Source organism: Aotus nancymaae, unplaced genomic scaffold (genome assembly GCF_030222135.1).
Source record: "Aotus nancymaae isolate 86718 unplaced genomic scaffold, 86718_ANA_hifiasm-v0.15.2.pri h1tg000029l, whole genome shotgun sequence".
In the NCBI taxonomy this organism is placed as follows: Eukaryota; Metazoa; Chordata; class Mammalia; order Primates; family Aotidae; genus Aotus; species Aotus nancymaae.
In genome coordinates, this window is record NW_026988442.1 from 89,439,378 (window position 1) to 89,463,153 (window position 23,776).

General features: G+C 38.9%; 1 protein-coding gene across 1 annotated transcript in view; it reads left to right on the plus strand.

Annotated features, from left to right (window-relative positions):
* The window catches only part of CNTNAP5 (contactin associated protein family member 5), an 882,261-nt gene that overhangs the window by 189,128 nt on the left and 669,357 nt on the right, over positions 1–23,776 (plus strand). Inside the window, exon 3 of the mRNA XM_021667927.2 lies at positions 19,639–19,832. Coding sequence (XP_021523602.2) covers positions 19,639–19,832 — 194 coding nt within the window. The remainder of the gene's footprint in view (positions 1–19,638; positions 19,833–23,776) is intronic.

The window sequence follows — 23,776 nt, forward strand, 5'->3', positions numbered from 1 at the left end:
GTTTTTGTGCGTTTGTTGGTTGGTTGTATTGGACCTCATTTCACCAGTTTTCTATTAAATTGGGATTCATAATTTAAAATTTAGCAAGTGCCACTATTTTGTTGAGAAAGCTGCTTAAGAATAATCTTCTAAAGAGTAAAAAGGAACAATCAAAGATTAAAGACTTAAACATAAGACCTAACATCGTAAAAACCATAGAAGAAAATCTAGGCAAAACCATTCAGGACATAGGCATAGGCAAGGACTTCATGACCAAAACACCAAAAGCATTGGCAACAAAAGCCAAAATAGACAAATGGGACCTAATCAAACTCCACAGCTTCTGCACGGCAAAAGAAACAGTCATTAGAGTGAATCGGCAACCAACAGAATGGGAAAAAATTTTTTCAGCTTACCCATCTGACAAAGGGCTGATATCCAGAATTTACAAAGAATTAAAACAGATTTACAAGAAAAAAACAAACAAGCCTATTCAAAAGTGGGCAAAGGATATGAACAGATACTTTACAAAAGAAGACATACATGAGGCCATCAAACATATGAAAAAATGCTCATCATCACTGGTCATTAGAGAAATGCAAATCAAAACTACATTGAGATACCATCTCACGCCAGTTAGAATGGCAATCATTAAAAAATCTGAAGACAACAGATGCTGGAGAGGATGTAGAGAAATAGGAACACTTTTACACTGTTGGTGGGAGTGTAAATTAGTTCAACCTTCGTGGAAGACAGTGTGGCAATTTCTCAAGGACCTAGAAATAGAAATTCCATTTGACCCAGCAATCCCATTACTGGGTATATAGCCAAAGGATTATAAATCGTTCTACTATAAGGACACATGCACACAAATGTTCATTGCAGCACAGTTTACAATAGCAAAGACCTGGAACCAACCCAAATGCCCATCGATGATAGACTGGACAGGGAAAAGGTGGCACATATACACCATGGAGTATTATGCAGCCATCAAAAATGATGAGTTCGCATCCTTTGTAGGGACACTGATGAACCTGGAAACCATCATTCTCAGCAAACTGACACAAGAACACAAAATCAAACACCACATGTTCTCACTCACAGGTGGGTGTTGAACAATGAGAACACAAGGACACAGAGAGGGGAGCACTACACGCTGGGGTCTGTTGGGGGGAAATAGGGGAAGGACAGCAGGGGGTGGGGATTTGGAGAGAGATAGCATGGGGAGAAATGCCAGATATAGGTGAAGGGGAGGAAGGCAGCAAATCACACTGCCGCGTATGCACCTATGCAACAATCTTGCATGTTCTTCACATGTACCCCAAAACCTAAAATGCAATTAAAATAAAAAGAAAATTTCAATTAAACTTTTGTACAAATGGCCTTTTCTGAATATTCCATGCCAAAAATGTGATTAAGCATTTTACTTTTATTATGACATTTAGTCCTGACAAAGCTATTGTCAGCATTATTATCTTTTACCTTCAGGTCAGGTTCTTGAGGCTCAGAGAAGTTGCATCAGTTTCCCAAGACAGCAAAGTTAGAAAGGGGAAATGCTTGAATTCAAGCCTAACTTATCTGAATTCAAAGTCCATGTTTATATTTATCCTGTTAACAAATCGCTTCACTAGTACAGATTGAAAAGGGATGTAGTAGCAAGAAAAGAAACTGAAAAACTAATCAATCAACCACAGTTCAAATGCTGGCTATTCCCCTGAAAAACCCTCTGACTGTATGAAAGTCACTTAAGTCTTCTGACCTCAGATTTTTATCTGCAAAATGGTCCAGGAATGTCTGCCTTGCAACATTATGTGCAGATGAAGACCAGACTTACATATCCAAAATATCTTTCTCACAGCAGGGTACAGAACTAAACTGGATCAGGAAGCCCACTTTCCATTTCAGGAAGAAACACAAGTCGGCAGAATTTAACACAGTTTCCAACAGAGCTTCCAGAGAAAGGATTTGTCTCAGTCCCACCCAGATCGTGTGGCAGCAGAAAGCCATTACTGCCTAATAGCTCCTGGACAGTTTCTGGGAGAAGTTGTGGATCTGATCATAGGCAAGCTCTCTTTCTGACAGACAGATATTGACTGAGTACAAGTGTCTCTGCTCCAACTTAATATAATGGTTCTGCTCAATGGGGAATCTGAGGGCCTGAACCCAAGGCTAGCACGAATGTACAGAGAGGTACACTTTTCCATTTCCCAACAAAAGTCTAAATCAGGAAGGCCAAGCAGAAGACACAGTGATACAGTTGGGATGCACTGGCCAAGAACTCATCCTCTAGTGCATATTCCAAGATGCCCAAGGGGACAGCCTCTCCTTTACTCACAGAGGCCCAACCACTGTCCTCAGCAGGAGTTAAACGCTGGCTCAGAGAGGTATGAGATTAATGGTTCTCATCCCAGGGCTGTGCCTTTGAATCACCTGGAGAGCTTTACAAGGAGCACTGCCTGATTCTATTTTTCCTATATTCTGAATTAATTGTCTTGGATGGGACCCAAGCGAGGGTGTTGATAAAGTGAATAAACAAAAGCTTTCTAGGTGATTCTAAAATGAAACAAGAGTTGCAAAGTTCTACATTGGAGGAATTCATGAGTAAAAATATCATTCTATTAATAACTATTGAGTATCTAGTGTAAGTGAGGCATTGATTTAGATCCTTTACACATAGTTGGCAGAAATAGGCACAAAACACTGTATTCACGAAGAGTTGACATAGATAATACCATTACCATACAATTACAAACTGTGATACTGATCAACAGCTAACATTTGTCATTAATAATATAGATATAATTATTTTGTTAACTATGTCCAGATATATGTGTATACTATAATAAACACATTATGTGATATATATGTGTATACAATATATAGATTAAAATGTATAATACACAAATACATAGTTGAATATATATAGTCAGAGTCTCTCATATACAAAGAGGTGGATATATACAGGGTTGGTTATATAAATATATTCATACATAGTAGGATTAATATATTTGTGTGTATAGATGGATATAGTAACATATACATGCATACACTATGATATACAAATGTATATGTATGTGGTATACAAACATATTAAGGTGAAACTTGAAAGTCATTTATTAAGAACAGATTTTGTTTCATGAGTGGATAGATAAACATAAAATATAGAAAGTTAAGAAGAAAACTTATAATTTTTATTTATATTGGAAATATCAGTATAAAGTACTGATTTATTTTCTTCCTTCTAAGATCAAATTTGTGTCCTGTCTGTCCATGGACATGGCTTAGAAGCAATTAAAACACTGTCTCAATGAACACTCCTTTTTAATGTGTCTTCCTTTAAAACTTCTCTGTTGTTTTACAAAGACAGGAAATATATCCAGAAGAGCAAATTGCACTACATGAAAATATCCAAAAGAGTAAACTGTACCACATGGTTTGAAATCTTGGATGCTGTCAGATATAGGTGCAGATATAAAGGAGCATCTCTCTGGATGGTGAGACTGTGTGCCTAAGAATAACACCCCCCTCCCCATTATAAGCTGAGGCCTGGCAGCACACAACTAAAAATTATAACCCCACTATATTGAGCACATCCCATGAGCCCTCACTGTTCCTAGCCCTTAAAGTACATCAATACTATACTTACAACTACCTTTATGTAGATATCATTGTGATCTCTGATTCATAGGTGATATGGAGAGGAAAGCAATGGCCATGCCAGACTTTCACCCAGGAGATCTGAATCCCATGGCCATGCTATTGGCCACAGCACGACAACACTGTCCTGCCCAGAAAGCCAGAATAACTTCAGTGTTTTAGACAGGGAAAGCTGTGTGTCATTTTTATTAGTTCACTTACTTCCATCCCTCCTATGTGATTGAGGCATAATTGGCAAATGAAACTGCACACATTTACTGTGTACAAAGTAATGATTTGATATATGTATGCATTTTGAAATGATTAACACAATCAGATTAGTTAACACATCCACCACCTCATGTAGCTATCCTTTGAGAATGCAAGATCTACTCTTAGCAAATGTGAAGCATACAATTATTATTAGCTATAGTCACCACGCCGTACAATTATATCCAGAGAATGTATTTATTTTACAAGTGCAAGTTTGTATATTGGCCAACATCTCTTCATTTTCCTCACACCCCAGTGCCTGTCAACCACTGTTCTACTCCCTGCTTCTCTGAGTTCATTTTTCAGATTCCTCATGTAAGTGAGATAATGCAGCATTTGTCTTTCTGTGCCTGGATCACTTCACTTAGTACAATGCCCACTAGGCTTATATCTGTGATGTTGGAAGTGACAGGATTTCTTTTTTTATGGCTGAATAATATTCTACTGCATATATGCCATAATCTTTTGTCCCTTTATTAATTAAGAAATGCCTAGATCACTTTCATATTTTGGCTGCTATGACTAATGCTGCAATGAACACTGGATTGCAGATATCTCTCTCAGATACTGATTCCCTTTCCTTCAGTTACATCCTAAGTAGTGGTATTGTGGATTTTACGGTGGTTTCATTTTACTTTTTTAGAAACCTCCATACTGTTTTTGATAATAACTGTACTAATTTACATTCCCACCAACAGTGTAAAAGTGTTCTGTTTTCTCCACCTCCTCACCAAAACTTACCTCCTTCTTCTCTATAATAACCATCTTCACGGGTGCGAGGTGACATCTCATTGGGGTTTTGATTTCTACTTTCTGATGATTAGCCATGTTGAGCATCTTTCTGTATGCCTGATGGCCATTTGTGTGTCTTCTTTGGAAAAATGTCAATTCAGTCTTTTGCCCATTTTTAAATTGGGTTATTTGGGGGTTTTTGCTACTGAGTTGTATGTGTTCTTTAAATGCTTGGATACTGAACCCTTATAAGATATTTGGTTTGCAAATATTTTCTTCAATTTTATAGATTGCCCTTTAGATTTTTAATCCCTTTCCTTTTTTCTACAGAAGGTTTTTAGTTTGATACAGTCCCACTCATTCATTTTTGTCTTTGTTGTCTGTGCTTTAGATATCTTAGCCCATTTCAGTTTCTTACATAAGAATACCTAAAACTGGGGAATTTATAAAGAAAAGAAATGTGTTTCTTATAGTGATAGAGGCTGAGAAGTCCAAGGTCAAGGGGGCCACATTTAGTCAGCGTCCTCTTGCTTGTGGGGACTCTGCAGAGTCACGAGACAGCCCAGGGTACCACATAGCAAGGCGGCTGACTGCTCTAACATGCTAGCTCAGGTCCCTCTTCTTCATCTTATGAAGCCACCAGCCTCACTCTCATGACAACCTATTAATCCATTAAATCATTAATCCATTAATTGGTGAATGGATTAATCTTTTTATGAGGTCGGAATACTCATCAGCTAATCAATCAATCACCTCTTACGAGCCTCACCTCTCAATATCGCCACATTGAGGATTAAGTTTCAACATGAGTTTCAAAGGGGACAAATATTCAAGCTATAGCAGCATCAGATCCAAAAAAGAATTGTTTACTTTAGAAAGCAATGATAAATCACTGAGTGTGCTACGTATTTCTCCACTCTTCCTTGTTTGATACATTGGGCCATATGTTGTCGTATTCTGCCTCAACGCTTCAACTGCCAGAATGTTCTCCTCCTTAACAGATTAGCTAATAGATAAAGTCACAGTGGCCTGCTTTCTTTAGCCTCATCTATTCTCTCTTCCAAAGAGTATGGTGAATCTGCCTCCTTCAACTCTACCACTCAACACGAAATCCCTGCCCCTTCTAAATATTCAAACACCAGATTTTACATACACAGTCTCCCTCACACACTCACAAACACAAACATGTATTCAGAATTGCATTTAAACTCTCAAAGAATAGGTACTAGGATATATATGCACTGTTTTAATCCTCAGGGAATAGTTTAAAATAGGTGAGCAACAAATACTTGTCAAAGTATAATCTTCAATAAGTTAAAAACATAGCTCTCATACTAATATAAACTCATAGCTCTCATACAAATATAAAGTCAGCACATCGTGTGTGTGTGTGTGTGTGTGTGTGTGTGTGTGCGCGCGCGCGCCCCTAACCCATTAAGGCTGGAACCAGTAACATGGTAAAGCTAATTCAAAGAGTATTTTTGGGAACTGCGTATTCAGAGACATTTGGTGAGGGTGGGGGAAGGTGGAAGAAAATAATATTGGAATAAAATTGCTAGGTAGATACAAAACTAGTTAATGTATGTATTAGTCAAGATTCTCTAGAGAAAAAGAACCAATGGGAGACATATACATATATGAAAATATTTATTATGGAAATGGACTTGCATGATTATGGAGACCAAGAAGTCTTATGACATGCTGTTTGTAATCTGGAGAAGAGGGAGTCTGGTGATGCAATTCAGTCTGAGTCCAAAGATCTGAGAAATGGGGGAACCAATGGTGTGACCCTTACTCTGAGGCCCAAGGCCTGAGAAATTAGGGACCACTGGAATCAGTCCCAGAGCTTAAGTATCCGAGAACCTGGAGGTCTGATGTCCAGGAGCAAAAGAAGATGAACATTCCAGCCCCAGGAAAGAGAAAGAAAATTCACCTTTCCTCTGCCTTTTTGTTCTATCTGATCCCTCAACGGATTGGATGGTGCCTGCTCACATTGGTGAAGGTGAATCTTTCCACTGATTCAAATGTCAGTGTTTTCCATGAACATCTTCACAGATATAACCAAAAATAACACTCTATCAGCTGTCTGGATATACCTTAACCAAGTCAACTTGACACCAAATACCAACCATCACAATGTCTTACAGGGTTATAAAACTTGGGGATTATATCTTCTCTATTGGGCACACATTTATGAGTTAGCATGTGACAACTTCACGGTATCTAAGCTTTAACCAACCAGGAACTAGCCCAACAAAATGGCAGGCTCATTTTTACGGAGAATTAAATACTCATTAAACAGATTTGTTTAAAATTGCTCCAGGATGATGTTGAAAGGTCATACTATATTTTCTTATGATTTCCAAGTTTTAGATAGTTTTTTCTTAGCATTCATTTATTCATTGGTTCATTTATCACAGTAATTAGTGAATTTCTTCTACTCAACACTGTTCAGCCTTCCAACACTCTTGTCAAGGAATATCCTGGTATCCGATTGGGTATCCCACTCAAGATGAAATTTAAATTATAAAACCCATGACTTTCACAGTATCAAATCCCCCTCAAAAAGATAGAGTATACTCAATAATATCCTCGTACCTCATCACTGCTGAATTATTTCACACTGATGAACTCCCCTGCAAGGTTTTGGGCACCACTGAAAATTGCTGAGTCCCTTGATAATTATATGAAACCTTGGCAAACATTAAACATAAATGACTAGGGAACACTTTACTCTCACGTGTGCTCAGATCTCAGGTAGACACATGTCTGCCCTATACCCTGTAAGAAAGTGTGCACAGCTGATCAGTTTCCCGTGGCAGGGGAAGAGATCAACTCAAACATTGAAAGAAAGACTGAAGAAAAAATGTGCTGGGTAAATGTTATCCGATGAACTCCCCAATCTTAAGTAAACCAAGTTTAATGAGTTCCATCAATGAAAAACTAATTTTTCTGAGAGAAAACACACCTTTGGCAATAGCCATTGGCCTGTAGGTATTGCTATGCCAGTAAAGGTCTGGGCAATTCAACACAGGAGGAGGGGATTAATAGTTAAAACCCAACTGTAATAGTCTCCATTCTGCTATTTCATCGATAGAAGGGATTTGCCAAATAGAATTTTTGTTCTCTCACTTCTACACACACTTCAGCCTTCATCTCATCACACACAAAAAGAATGAAAAGCAAGAAAGGGAACTAATTACTTTTGGAAAAAAAAAAAAAACACGACAAAATACATTAAGCTGGAGGTCAGATCACCATTAACTTAGGTTGCCAAGTCAATCTATATAATTGTGGCTTAGGACGGATCAGTCTTTGTCAAATATGATTTGTTTTGTGGCAAGAAAGCTTTTGATCTGGGCATTAGAGTCAGCTGGGCTTCGGAGAAGCACTTACTGTCAGCAGGAAGTACAGGGGCTGGTGGTATAGCACGAAGCCACGGAGTTGTGGGTTAGGCCTTCTTGAAAATGAGGGGAAGGATTTAAGTTACTTTAGATGATTAAAAGGAAAATAGAAATAGACGTCTTTGGCCCCATGAGAGGAGAGGTTTGTATTTTTCTATCCCATGGTTGTTGTTTTTTTCCAAATAGAGTTTGCAAACAATTATGTTTATCATTTGTTCCTTGAAATTTTAATCCATCTTCCGCATTCAATGTATTTTTTGAGATGCTTGCCTGTGTAAGTTGAGATTGTGTGTTTCTAGCATAACAATTTTGTTGCCATGGAGAATATGATTTCTTCTGTCAAGACATTTTCAGCTTCCTGGGCTCATGGATGGATAAAAAGATTTTAAATCCTTACCTCTCCCTTTGGAACAGAATCCATGTACACTTACCACCCCTAATACCACCCCCTTGGGCAGCACTGGCTACAAAATACTAAGTAAGGACCCTAAAGGTCTTCTGAAGTTGGTTTTCATCTTGATGTTATCAGGCCATCCATGAGGAGATGAGGGTTGGAAGCAAGCAGAAGTCAGGGTTCATTTGTACAATTAGCCTATCAGCTGTCTAGGGACTTGTTCCAGATTTCAAGGTGAAAATCCTGGGGCTCCAATTTCACAAGCAACACTACAACATCTGCTCTCTGGAGACAGCACTGGTCTTCTATCTGTATTTGTTAAGCCCCACAGAATATAGATCTAATCGAATCTGTTTTATTATATATATGTATATATATGTGTGTGTGTGTGTATATATATATATATTTATTTATTTATATTTACCTGAGACAGAGTCTTGCTCTGTCACCCAGGTGGGGTGAAATGGCACTATCTCAGCTCATTGCAACCTCCACCTCCCGGGTTCAAGCAATTCTCCTGTCTCAGCCTCCCGAGTAGCTGGGACTACAGGGGCATGCCACTACACCTGGCTAATTTTCAAATTTTGAATAGAGACAGCGTTTCACCATATTGGTCAGGCTGGTCTAGAACTCTTGACCTTAGGTGAACCACCACCTTTGGCCTCCCAAAGTGCTGGGATTACAGACATGAGCCACAGTGCCTGGACTCTAATCTGTTTTGAAAGACAGTAAGCTATGCAGAAATTGGTCACTGGACACCCTCTCTCCCTGTGAAACACCCTTTTCTCTTTTCAGCACCTTTCCTTTCCTGTGTCCTGTCCCAGCTGCCCCAGGCATGGTAGGTCCATGCTTTCCTCTGGTGCATCCCACTCTCACTCCCCACTTGAATTGTGTATGGTGGGTAGAACCTGGGACATCCACCAGGAGCTTGTTACAAATGCAGAATCTTGGCTTCCACCCAGAACTCCTGGATCAGAACCCATTCTTTTACAGCTCATGCATCTGCAAATTGAAATTTGACATGCAGTATTCTAGAGTATCACTAAACCTTTGTTCTTTCAGTTCTCACCTCTATGACTTATTTACTCTGGACTTTAAGGGTAAGAGAGAGTAGAAAGAAATCAAAATTGGCTAAGTTATTACAAAGAAGGAACTGAGTCAAAAGCTTTGGTTCTTCATTCCTATCATCACTTTAGTATCTGGTATTTTTCTAATTTTGTAAGATGGGGGAAACGGAGTCAGAGAGGTTAAGTCAGTGGCCCAAAATTACACAGCTAATTTTGGTCATGCTTGAATTTGAATGTAGGTTTGTCTACACCACATTAATCAGTATCTTTATTAATGTTGATGTGAGATCTTAGTATGAATAAAGGTGCTCTTGACATAATTAGCTTTCAGGTAATTTTGGTATTCCCTTAGGGTTCTCAGCATTTTAACTACAAAGAATAGATTTTTTTAGACATCAAGGAAGAAAGAGAAATCTATATATTTTGCCTTTTGCCCCTAAAATCAAACTGTGGCATAATATACCTGAGGGAAAAACTAACCTTGACCCGGATATTTAAACAATGCCCCGGGCCTCTTCTTTTACTAGGACAGCTATAGATCATTGAAAGATACAAAACATAAACCTTCTGCTATTTAATAGGAGCCTTGGGACCCTGTCTCAGATGGAGACAAATCCAGTGTGATAGCCCTCTATTCAGGCTGGCTAATTGCAGAACCAAACGGCAAGGAGGAGAAGGAAAGGGATTGTAGAAAACTTTTTACTTGCTGATACTTGAAAGATTTAGACATCACCAATTGGCACAAAAAAGAGTGCCAAGAAAGAAGAGAAATCTATGTACTTCATCTTCACTTATTATTATTATTATTTTCTGATTGCAAGCCACTTCCTTTGAAGGGCCAGGTTAAGATGACATCTAAGTAGCACTTCATGAAATGCAGTGAATTACCACTTTGATGTTTCTTAACACTTTGCAAAGAGATAAGAGCTTCTTTAATTCATTAGTTCATCGAATTTAATTTAAAGCATTGTAACAAATATAATAATAGAATTAAGAGCATGATTATTAGTGACTTATATTTGCCCAGTAATTGGCAGTTTACAACAGCAATTTACAATATTTTCAGTTTGTGTCATATTTAGGAGTAAATAAGATACGTTCAAACAGAATATTGTATGGTACGTGTTTTTCCTTTGTCTAACCAGGAATAGTTAGAAGGAGTTTCCCAGATATGTTTACCCCTCTAGAAGTCTTTCACTTAAATATCATGGAAATGTCCTTAAAAAGATGAGTTAAGGCTTACTGGACTCACCACGTGAACTGAAAATGGTAACATAACAAATACCAATGAACCAGAAAATCGGAGTTGATATAATCCTTTAGCTCATCTTTCTCCAGATTTGCAACTTGAAGACTCCTTTTAGGGCGATCTCCTCCTCGCTTCTCCTTTTGAGTATCTCACTCTTTGCTTATTTCAGTTATATTCATCGATGGAATTGGTTGATTATGTCTAGACTTTAATTTTCTCTTTTTTTTCTTTTTTTTTTTTGACATGGAATTTCTCTCTGTCACCAGGTGGGAGTGCAGTGGCTCGATCTGAGCTCACTGCAACCTCTGCCTCCTGGGTTCAAGTGATTCTTCTGCTTCAGCCTCCTGAGTAGCTGGGACTACAGGTGCATGCCACCACGATCGGCTTATCGGTCTATTTTTAGTAGAGATAAGGTTTCACCATGTTAGCCAGGATGGCCTCTATCTCTTGACCTCATGATCCACCCATCTTAGCCTCCCAAGGTGCTGGGATTATAGGAGTGAGTAATGGAGCTCGGCCTGGACTAATTTTCTAACCAATAAATATGTTTCATTAAAAATCCAGATTTTATCAAAGGATGTTTATTATTTGTTTTGCTAAGGACTGGCTTCTAATGAATCTTTTCTACAAAAATATCCACAGCATTCAGAAAACATTCTGGGGTATCTTTATTAGTGTGCTTCTGCATGTAAATAACAGAAAATCCAACTCACACTGGTTGAAAAATATTCAATTATTCAGATTAGGCACATAAAGATTGAAAGGCATTCATATTTCTATTTCTGGAACAGAGTGGTTACAAGGATCTGTACCTTGTAATAGTTTATTAAGCTAAATATTAATTTTGTGAGACTTTTTGTATCTTTTTTTATATTACAAAAGGATTAAAGCTAAAAATTAATTATTAAAACAAAAGGAAAAATCTCAAAAAGGGCAGTCTCCAGGACTCACAGATTTAATTCAACAATACCATCCTCAGTGGCAGCATTGTCCTGGAACTGATAAGCTTCCCCAATATCTCAGCCAGACTCACAACATTCTGGAAATCAATGAGACCACGACCTCCTGTGGCTTGTTTTTTAAGCTATCGGAGTGTGAGCCCTGGAACAGCAGCATAATGAACATCTCCTAGGAACTTGATAGAAATGTAGATTATCTAGACTCACACCAACCTACTAAATTAGAAACTCTGGCAGTAGAAATCTATGTTTTCCCAAGTTCCTTAAGTGAGTCTGAGGCTTACAGAAGTTTGGGAACCACTTCTTATAGCACTGAAACTCTTCAAGGACCCAAGACCCAGGATAGCCCTTTCCTATTTCAGCAGCAGCCAAAATTTGGTCATCTCTCCAGTCCTGAAACAATCATAGTCAAAAAGAATGGATTTACCATCACTGAATTTAGATTAATCATCTGATATGAAGTGAGAGAATAATCAACCATGTCTGTAAATATTCATTCTATCCCTTTCTCTCTCTCCTTCTCTCTCTCTCTCCGTTCTTTCTCTCTTTTTCCTTTTTCTTCTTCTCTTTCAGAGTAATACAATTCAACACACTCATATTTAATCATTTTGTGTCCATAGTTGTGATGCCTGTGAGTGGACATATATTATCTTAACCTTTGTATGGTGACACTAACCATACTATTTTTTATAGAAGTAGGGAAATTACTTGTCCAAAGTCACAAGGTAGAAAGTGACCTTTTAAACTCAAAACACCAGAATTCAACCAGATACTGTCTTTCAAAAGAAAATTGCTCCAAGAATTTAAGTTAAATGTCGTATGCTCAACTGTGCATAAATTATGTTGTTCATGACAAAAAAAATGTGGTGATGTCATCAATATGAAATCTGCAGTTTCGAATGACTTTCAATTCCAGTTCTCCATTTATCCAAAGGGAAGATATTTATTGGAGGACATCAGCAAAACTGTCTGAGTTATGAGCATCTTTCAAGACAATAACACAACTTTCTCATTACAGACACTGACAGACACACCAGCATGAAGCCAGGTGCACACACTGTCTCAGAGGCTGTTGGTACCCATATCCCCCAGACTTCAACATTTCAGCCAAAAGCCAGCATCTTGGAAGCTGAAAGAGATGGGACTTCTTGTTGAAATGATTATTGGGGCGATGATCTCTGGAGATAGGGCATGAGGGAAGCAGGATAAGGCAGAGGGGAGAGCTAGCAAGGGTGTAGTCTATGCTGAAGTCACGATTCCTTCAGATGCCACAAAGAAGTTCTAGACCTCAGACTACACTAAAAATTCTGTCATGCCTTGAAACACTGGGACTGATTTTTTGAACTTTGTATCAGTCTTATACTGGCTGAGTTGGGAACAGGGGAAGTGACAGCTCCTAGGCAAGCAGGCTTCTCTTTGGCCAAGGACAAATCTCTTGAAAAGGGGATAGGTCTAGTTGTCATCCAGCACCCACAGCTGGGGGATGAGTTCACCTGCCAGAGAGGATCTGGATAGAGACTCGAAAACATCCTCAACCGGACCCTTTTCAATCCTAATAACTACATCTTCTCCTCTCGGTGTTTCTCTCCATGCTTTAGATGCCATCCTGCTCTCCAGAAGCTCTCAATTAATACTTGACCAAGTTGGCACAGAAAAACCCCAACTACCTCCCACTCAAATGAGAAAACCCTAAGGTGCCTCCTATCCCAGTGGGATGAAGCTCCCTCACAGGCACGGTAGCCTGATGATGTCCCATCAATTGGCTTTCCTTTCTGCTCTGTCTCATATTCCTGGGATCACTTCCCAAATGAACTACTTGCTTTCAAATCCTTGTTTCATAACTGCCTTCCGGGAAACCCAAACTAAGTCATACACAGAACCACTCTCCCTAGACATCACTCGTCAGGCAGCCATCAGCTATGATACCACATGTGATTCTTATTCAAACTCACCCCTCTGTTACATGAACCTCATCTTAAAAGCTCCATTGTTGTTTTCTGCAGACTGGTCTCAATCAGGGTCACTCCAGGTTTTCTTACAGGTTTTTATCTTTTCTGCATTCCACGTGGTGTTTTGGCAATTTCAACTTTATTTATTTATTTTGTGACGGAGTCCCGCTCTATTGCCCAGGCTGAAATCTCCGCTTCCCAGGTGGAAGCGATTCTCCTGCCTCAGCCCCCCGAGTAGCTGGGATTACAGGCATGCTCCACCAGGTCTGGCTGATTTTTGTATTTTTAGTAGAGACGGGATTTCACCATCTTGGCCATGCTGGTCTTGAATTCCTGACTTCAGGTGATCTGCCCCACCTTGGCCTCTCAAGGTACTGGGCTTACAGATAGATGTGAGTTCCCACTTTATTTTTACCTAGTTAATTCCTTAGTCCCTAAATTAATGTGGAAATGGAAATTCAGGAAGCCTGGCCTGGACCATGCTGCAACAGCCAGGCCCTCCTGAACCTACCCAGGGCAGAAAGATTATGCCACGGTTCTTGCCAACAGCTTCTTGCCTCAAAGATCCTTGCCCAGCCACAAGTCTTATTACAAATGGGAGATCCTGTTTTACAGGGAGGAGCAGGAAGCCCTTCTGAGCCCTACAAGCATGTCTGTGAAGGCTGTTATTGCTGTTACACATACTGCATAATGTTCAATATTTATGCGAGAGCCTCTTTCTGTTAGTCGTTATCATTAGCAGGTAGCTGTGTCCCTAAAAAAATCTAGAAGCTTTGCTTACAGAGGCACCAACTGTTTAATAATTAAAGATGCGGCTAGTGATTCAAGCTAGCCTCACAGTAATTGGTGGGAATGTGCCTGTAGTTTCATAGGGCATTCTGGAAGACAGAAGTACCTGCCTGGGAAACTTATTTCCTATAGGGTTTATTTTAGGCTTTAAAAAAAATGTCCAGGCTGTGTGTTTAAAACAGATTAGGTGTGGCTGGGAGCAGTGGTTCACACCTGTAATCCCAGCACTTTGAGAGGCCGAGGCAGGTGGATCACCTGAGGTCAGTAATTCGAGACCAGCTTAGCCAACATGGTGAAACCCTGTCTCTATTAAAAATACAAAAATTAGCTGGGCATGGTGGTGGGTGCCTGCAATCCTGGCTACTCAGGAGGCTGAGGCAGATGAATCCCTTGAACCCAGGAGGTGGAGGTTGCGGTGAGTCAAAATTTCATCACTGTACTCCAGGCCAGGCCACAAGAGCAAGACTCCATGTTAAAAAACAACAACAACAAAAGATTAGGTGTGAAAATGCGATGTGTGTGTATGGCACTTGTAGCTTCAATTGATCTTGGACTAAATGTATTCTCTTTTTTTGAAAGGCACTTGCGAGCTATCGCTTTGCAGAGACCTGTATATAATCTGTTTCGTGCCAATTTCCAATGTGTGACATCAATCAATCCTCATTCCCCTTTTTGAGTTAGAAGTGGAAATACGTGTAGAAATGGAGGAATTTCTGCATTTTCTACTGGTTATTCTGCTTCATGCTTACAGCCTACCCCAGTGTGTGCAGTCCCGACCTCAGCATTAGCAATGTGCCCTGGTATACAGAACTGAGCAGGGAGTGACCGGGAGGCAGGAGATCTATTTTTTCTTTTCTTTTCTTTTCTTTTCTTTTCTTAGTTAAAACTTTGCTTAGAATTCTCCATACAAGTCTATTCTTGCTTGCTTAAGGTGTTGGTTCCTATTGAAACCTCAGGCAGACACTTGAAATTAGAACTGGGTTGGATTGCAGTCTTTAGCCACACACTCGGGTTAGCTGCTTGACCCATTGAGGCCGTTTGAAAAAATGAAAAAAAAAAAATACTACTGCTAATTTCCATGAGAATCAACTGAGATACTGGAAACAATGTCAAGGTGAATTATGTTTCTAGTGAGAATTGCTCTTATGAAGAAGCTGGAGGACGAGGACCGGGGGGATTTGTTGGTGCACTTGAGAGGTCACTTGTAGCCCAGGGAAGACCTTAGGTGCTGGATCCAGGTTTCCGGGGTCTCGAGCTCCTGCATTACTCTTTCCTAGTTTATGGTCTTGGAAATGCTGCCAACTAGTCTGTTTGCATGATGGAGCTCATCTGAGAACCTCTCATCTAGTCTAACATCAGGAGGAAAGCTGGGTCTTAAACCAGATCTCCTGACTTTTGGTCCAGCATCTATTTATTCCATCTTTTTCTCCAAAGTCAAATAATACAGTCTGTGGAGTATGAGGGTTGGTGTATGCTAGAAATAGCTAAGACATCGCCTCCACATCATTTTTGATCCTGTGTTTGTCAAACACTCCAACAATTCCAGATGCTCCCTAATGTGAGATTATTTTTTCTTTAAATGCAAGTTTTCCCTTTAAATGCAAACTTCTGTTAAATACCCTTTAAATTTAAACAGCAGAGTTTATAGGATCTTTTTGTAGTTAATAGCCATTGATACATCAGCCAAAATTACAGACAGCACTGCCTTAGTTAACGCCTTCAATTTGCCAAATGCACTTATTTGTGCATACGTTGTACCCCCAATTTAGAGAATAATTCTGAAACAGAAAGCTAGGGTGAGTGCAGTGTGTCTTTACAGCAACTACAAATAGTTTCTTCAGGCTACTCTCATCATTTGTGAAAACACATTTATTGTTTGGTGGAAAGAACAAAATGCTTGCCATAGCAACCATGGCAACCCTGGGTGTCTTCCCTATTAGCTGTAATGCAGGGAGCATCTTCAACAGCAGGAAAGAGTCCTCAGCAATTATCACCCAGAGAGCATCCCTCCATTTTAAGAGCTTTGGCTGAAGCTCTTGGACTCAGAAAAATTTTAACATGACGTGTTAATGAATGCTAGCAACAACTATTCCATTTTAGTTAATTTGGGAGAGATTAATAAGCTAAGTTTTTCACTGTGGGCAAAAGGGGGATGTGATTTTCTTTAGACAAATTTGCAGAAATCATTTTAATGCTAAATCATTCTCTATTTTTTTTTTTGTTTTGGTTTGGTTTAGTTTTGATGACTCTTTTGTTGTTTTATTATTTGCAAGACAAAGTTTCTTGTCATTTTAGTTTCTTACTTCCGTTCGTCATGTAAGTTCTTATCATATGCTAATTATAATAGATGAAGAGAAGACTTTAAAGCATGATGAGGAGGTCTAGTTGTATTGAGGGTAAAAGGTAAATAGTTGAGGTCTAAAAATTTTCATTTTAAAAGCAATGATGGTCACAGAAACATCACAAGTTCTGTATTATACCATCAGCTCCCAAATTGCTGTACACATTACGCAATAAATCACATATGAGCAATAAGATTCTCAGCTTATAATTGAAGAACATGTTGATAATGTAAGCTATGTCATATGTAAAAATCAGAAAAGTATAAAATCACTATACATTCAGCACTGAGACAAAAATCACCATAAAAATTAATTTTCTACCATGTTTTAATATTGTTGAGAGAATATCATTTCAACAACTTCTTTATTTTTATTTTTTTACCTAGAAATAATGCAGCCTCATGAACTGGGCAGCAGAAGACATCGACTAGAAATTAAAAAATAAGTTTAGAGTAATTTTGGATTTTTAGAAATGTAAAATCTTCCTCTCCATAAGCCTCTCTGTCAGTTTTGAGAAGCTAGAGAAAGGCAGAGGGCATTCGGAATTGTGAACATGTTGAGGAAGACAGAGTTGAATGATAAAAGGGTACTCCTGGATCTGGCACGTCAGAATCTCTGCTCGAATACCACTTCCAGTGATTTTCCTCCTTACTAATTTTCTGGAGTTTTATAAACTTTTTTTCTGTTGAAGAATGATTGCAAATAGCTGGATTTACCCTATGTTTTAATCCTAGGTGCCAAATTTTCTAAATTGCTGGATTTCAGTTTCCTCAACTTTATGATGGAGATAATACCATATACTTAAAAGGATATTGTATATTTATTCAAATAGGCAAAATTGCAGTGTCAAATAGAGTTCAATGTTCAATGACTTAAATACAGTAGGTAGTTAGCTTTCATTGATCTATTAGGTGAATGTGTTCAAGTAGGTGATTGCTTTCCTCCATGTGGTGATGAAGGGATCCAGGATCTTTCCATGCTGTGATTCTGCCATCATCTAGATCTTGTTGTCAGCTGCATCGTCAGTGGTGGAAGAAGAAAGCAAGTGGAGAAGGGGGATGCTAGCCTGGAAGTCGCACATCTTATTCCCATTCACCTTCTTATTGGAGAGAAGTTGACCATATGGCCATAAATATAAAAGTATGGAAAGCTGAAAACTGCCACGAAGCCATGCACCCTCTGTAATGCTATTACTACAGAAGGAAGAGAGAATGGGTATTGGTTGATATCTGTCATATCTGCCACTGTATGCATGTAAAACACTTAATAAAACACATTCCACAGTAAATGCTGAGCACATTCTCTTCCCCTTCTTTCCTGCATTTGAGTCTTCTCAGAAAGGGTGAGAGAAAAAAACAAAAAAACTTTTCTCAAACAAAAGCTGCTAAAGACTGGCTGTTTACTGAAGAAAATCAACCACAATTTTTAAGATGTACCTTAAAGTCTTCTATTATACTGTCCTTAAAGACAGAATAGGATTGGATTTATGCCCTCTGTCACTCTCTCTGCATTGCAGTTCTGTATCATGAGACACTCTGCATGGGGAACAGGGGCTCTGGAAAGCTCTCAGTTACCAAGGAGATGTCCAAATGACTCCTTCCAAGGTGGTGAGAAAGTGTACTGAGACATCACTAAAATGGTTTTCAATGACATAGGTTGAAAGAAAAAGGTTATTGATTAACTCTCCTAAACTAAAAATTCAATTACCTCTCCCTACCTGATGTCCTGAGTTGCTTCCACGCTATCCCTACCCGTGGCATAAGACAGTCTGGAATAGCTCCCACTCGGGCTTCAGAAGATTTGTGAGATCTGAGATCAGTAGACTTGAATATTGTCTTTTTTATTCCTATGTGAAATGAAAACAGAAAATTTAGGCTACAAGTCTTCCAACTAAGAGAGAACTAATACTGATCTTCTGGAAACTTCAGACGTGACAAATACAAAATTCTAGGGCCAAAAACAGTTTTTGCATGTGTGTCAGAATGTCCCTGCATGTCAGGTATACCGAACCACACGAGGATCCAAGACTGTTAGAGACTCTGTCGTGCCTCTGAGACTTGGTGCATGCTGTGCCCTCTTCCCTGGCTGATCTCCATCCAACTTTCCCCATTGTTTTCCTGGGATATGACTGCACTTACCTCAGGCTTCTGCTCTACTATTGCTGTCTCTGGAAGACTTCTCTGATCAGCTCTGGAAGCATTCCGTGCTCTGTGCACCTGCTGTTTACCTCTTGTGAGGGTTTCTTTCATATCACATTAAATGTTTTTGTCAGTATCTCTTTCTCTCTCTTCAGCACCCAGCGTGCTCCTGGTGTTCAACAAACATCTGCTGAATAAATGAATGATACTCTTCAAAGGCATAGTCAGTGACCTTTCATCTTTGTATCTGCAGTACAACATCTTGTCCATGGTAGGTTCCTGGTAAATATTCAGAGTAGAGGAGAGAGAAGGTAATGAAAGAACACTAAAACCAGAAAGAGAAGAAAGGAAGAATATAATAGAGAGAGCGCACGTAAGGCTAGTTCACACATATCTGCAATCAAAGCCTGAAGTTGTAAGAAGAGAAATAAATAAAACAAATTTCATTAGGAGTTTATAAAATAGAAGTCATAATGACTAAGGAAACAGGGACAGAAGCACGGACGATACAGCTTTTGAAATAAGTCTTTAATCTATGAGAGAGATTTTGATGGAGGTGGAGAATGGAAAGTCCCAGGGGGTTAAGTACAGAGGCAGGGAACAGTAGGACCCATTTGGGGGTAGACTCACCTTAGTTGAACACTGTTTCATTTCTCTTTGATAGTTGAAAATTGTAGCTATGTGAGACATTACTACAACTCTCTCTCTCTCTCTGATCCTGTTCCAGGAACTGGCGGTTGGTCCCCAGCAGATTCCAATGCTCAACAGTGGCTCCAGATGGACCTGGGAAACAGAGTAGAGATTACAGCAGTGGCCACGCAGGGAAGATACGGAAGCTCTGACTGGGTGACGAGTTACAGCCTGATGTTCAGTGACACAGGACGCAACTGGAAACAGTACAAACAAGAAGACAGCATCTGGGTAGGACATCTTTTCCCTTCCAATGAATAAAACCGAGATGTGCTAATGGTAGCTAGAGTATATTTCCATCATTTTCCAATATCCGGATTGTTGGTAGTTTAATAACTGTTGCGTGCCCATTAGAAATAATTAGACAATGTGTAAGGCCCATGCCCAGCATGGCTCCAGTTCCTAGGAAAATTAGGATGTCTGTTGCAAATAGCTTAGAATGTTCCCGTTTTTGTCTTAAACTGGGTAATTCACTGACTGAGCCTCACTTTCTTCATCTATAAAAATTAATTTAAAAACAGATAAATATACCAACAAAGTTTGATTATTAATGTGATTATATTGATTTACTGTTTATTGACTTATTTATTCGTTTATTGTATCCCAGGCCTTCACATATTTTGCAACAACACAACTAGCTCAATTGCATCACTTGATTAATGTTGCCATATGTGTGAATCATGACTTGGGAATCTTTAAAGTCTGCTCTGACTTTAAAGCCACTAAGCAGTCTCTATCCTAAGTTCGCACATAATTGAAAACCAGAACTACAAAACAAATAGAAAATTTAGAATTATTCTGCCATCGGAAACAATCTTCAGCTTCAGAGTGAAGGACAGTTTGCTCCAAGTTACAAAATCAAACTTTCCTCCCTAATCCCAGCCCCACACTCTTGACCTCACTGTGTGGATAAAAGGCTGTCAGCAAATTATTAACGGAGGAAAAGGTGGATGCAAAGTAGAGAGCAAAAGTCACCGTAGCTTCAGAACCTCAGGCACTGAATAAAGTAAGTTGTAAGTTTATATTACTTTCAGTTCAGAAAATAAGTCACAATTTTTTAATCCAAATGTGTGTAAAATGTGAAGATTTGGAAATTAATAGCATATTCTTTCCTTCTCAGGCTCTCTCTGCTTAAATCAATGCCAATTAGTGTTTTCTTCACATTCACATTCCCGCGTTGGCCCCATCTCACTGATAAAAATGGAACTTCTATTTTACATATTCATTGTTATTTGTTAATTCCTACCTATCACATGCGTTTGTAATTGAAAATAGTCATAAACTGAGGATTAAGATTAGTTATGGCAGACTGAATCCTAAGAATATTATTACTGTCATCTTTATTCTGGGTCACTTGTAATATTAGGTTCTAATATTTATAAAGGGCATAAGTTTTCTTCATTTTTTAAAAATAGTCTGAACATTGAGTATATATGGAAACAAAGAGGGGGAAATAGACAGACACCAATGACTACTTGAAGGGAGAGACTGGGAGGAGGGTGAGAGCCCAAAGTCTACCTATTTGGTACTATGTTCAAAACCTAGGTGATGAAATCATTTGTACACTAAACCCCAGGGACATGCAATTTACCCGTGTAACAAGCCTGTCCATGTACCCCTTGAGCATAAAATAAAAGTTGAAAAAGAAAATAAATGTCTTCTGGGGACTATTTTATTTTTTCTCAATTTTGAGGTCCCCATAAATTATTACAGGTTTTCATTTTGTTTGATTTTTAGTTTGAGATAAAAAATAAGTGCACCTTCCATTTTGAGGAACAATTTTAAGGTTTTTATGTTGACTTTAGAGGATCAAATCAATGTGAGATTTTTTGTTTTCTCTGGTAGTTTTCATCGGGACTGGTTGTTTTTAGATTGAATTGCAGCTTTGAGTTATTGTGCCTAATTTATTTTAATCATGAGTGTCACTCTCTTTAGAACCAAATAACCTGCATTCGGCTTAGCCCCTAGGTTGGGATGTATTTCAAAGGATGACAGGTTCTCTGGGCTCATGAGCAGTGGGCACGAGGTGTCTTTGACTTCCTTGCCCTTGTCAGTTTATCTGTTTCCACACGATTCCAAGCCCCTTAAAGGCAGGGATTTCTTTACATGTCCATTTAGCCCCTGTGCCGAATATCACTGAACACATGGCAGGAACTAATTTTGGGATGGTTATTAAGAGAACTACAGAATTTCAAGGGATCCCTGAACTGAAGGGTGGTAGCAGGAGACCTTCCCCATCCCCTACCTTGCATCCCAAATAGCCTTGATATGGTAGTGCAGGTACAAGATGCTGGATGGACAGAGAAGGAAAGGCTGGGCCCTCCGTGCACAGTGAGGCAGGAAATTCCAGCAACAACTTCCCCAGAGATGGCTGCAATGACTGCAGGACACTTGGAAGAGAGGCAGCTTCAGGAGCAGCCTTTGATTAAGCAAATGCAGGGAGAAGTGATTTGAGGAGGGAACATTACAATAACTTCCAATTTAAGGAGTAAAATACATGGATGGCATTAGGCAAAAATACCATGACAGGTCATGTGCAATAACTAGGCTCTACCCTGGAAAAATAGGTGCCCCTTTACTTAATACTAGGAAAACTAACAGTTACTAAGCACCCATTACACACCATATGTAAGCAAATGTAATTCTCTATGTATATTAAAAAGTGTCATTCTGTAAACGGGCGATTCAATGTTAACATCTCCATGAACAAGAGGCATGAGGCTCTTGTGAGTTATGGCAGGCTGAATCCTAAGAATTCAGTCTTTGAGCCCGATCCAAGCCCACACAACCAGAAACTGGTGGCCACATGTTTCACAACTAAGATTTATTCCTAAATACATTTGGTTGCAAAACTGTAGCTTCTATTGCTCTTTTAGTATGCTGATTTTTTTTTTTTTACTTTTCATGAAATAGATTTACTTTCTCACCTCAAATGTTAATTTTGTCAAGCCAACTCTTTAAGAATAATATTAAGCCTTATTTTTTAATTCACATGTTGCTAAATATAAAAGTGTGAAGGTACCAATAATACCTATTTGTATTTGTATATGTTGTAGATAGTGCTGAAACTCTAAAACCATCTCAGCTTTCAGGGTGTTTTACAAACACTTCACAGAAATTTGTGAAATTTGCCTCGTGGCTAATATTTATTGGTACTTTCATCAGATTACCCTGTTGGATGAAAGAGATTATCTTGAGAGCTTTTCTTTTTACTTTTTATTTTTAATTTTAAATTAGAAGACTCTGGATTCACCAAAACTAAGCCTTAGAACAAAGAAAAGAACAATAGAGTCAAACAAAAGGTCTTTGTAAAACTGTCTAAATTGTTTGGTTTAACTTTTCAGAAAAAGTCAATACCTAAAACATCAAATATTGGCTTAAAGGTGGTGTATCAAGAAAATGGACAGTATATGTATGTATGGATGTGTATTATATATATATTTATATTTACATTTATATTTTTGAAGATAGGATCTCAATCTGTTACCCAGGCTGGAGTGCAGTGGCGCAATCACAGGTTACCGCAGTTTTGAACTCCTGGGCTCAAGTGATCCTGCCACTTCAGCCTTTAAAGGAGCTGGGGCTACAGGCATTCACCATCATGTCTGGCTAATTTTTTTTAAATTAAAAAAAAAAATTGTAGCGATGAGGTCTCATTATGTTGCCCAGGCTGGTCTCCAATTCATAGGTCCAAGTGATCCTCCCACCATGACCTCAGGATTACAGGCAAGCCACCACACCTGTCCAGTGAAGCAGAGCATCTCTTGAATACTTACTTTCACCTGATCTTTTGTGACTCCTCAAATTTTAGATAATATGTAGCTTGTAGTGCTCTTTAAAATTGATTTACCAAGTAATATATAGCACATGCTGTGGATGGGACAATCCATTCACCAATACTGAAGAGATTTATCGTATTTTACAAGGTTTACTTCAGAAAAAGAATTCTAAAGGGATACCTTCCCAGTGATTGGTAGCATGCCCTAAAAATCCAATTTGGAGAGTTTCTGATTTGACACTGAATGGAATGCTCATGAATGAGGCCACTAGATAGCCACGTAGTGATGCATCATGATTAATGCACAAGCCAGAGTCCCTCGCTTCACTACATAATCAGGCATGAAGGAGTGTCAGGGACAAACCCACCCACAGTGTTCAGAATCCTAGCAGCTCCA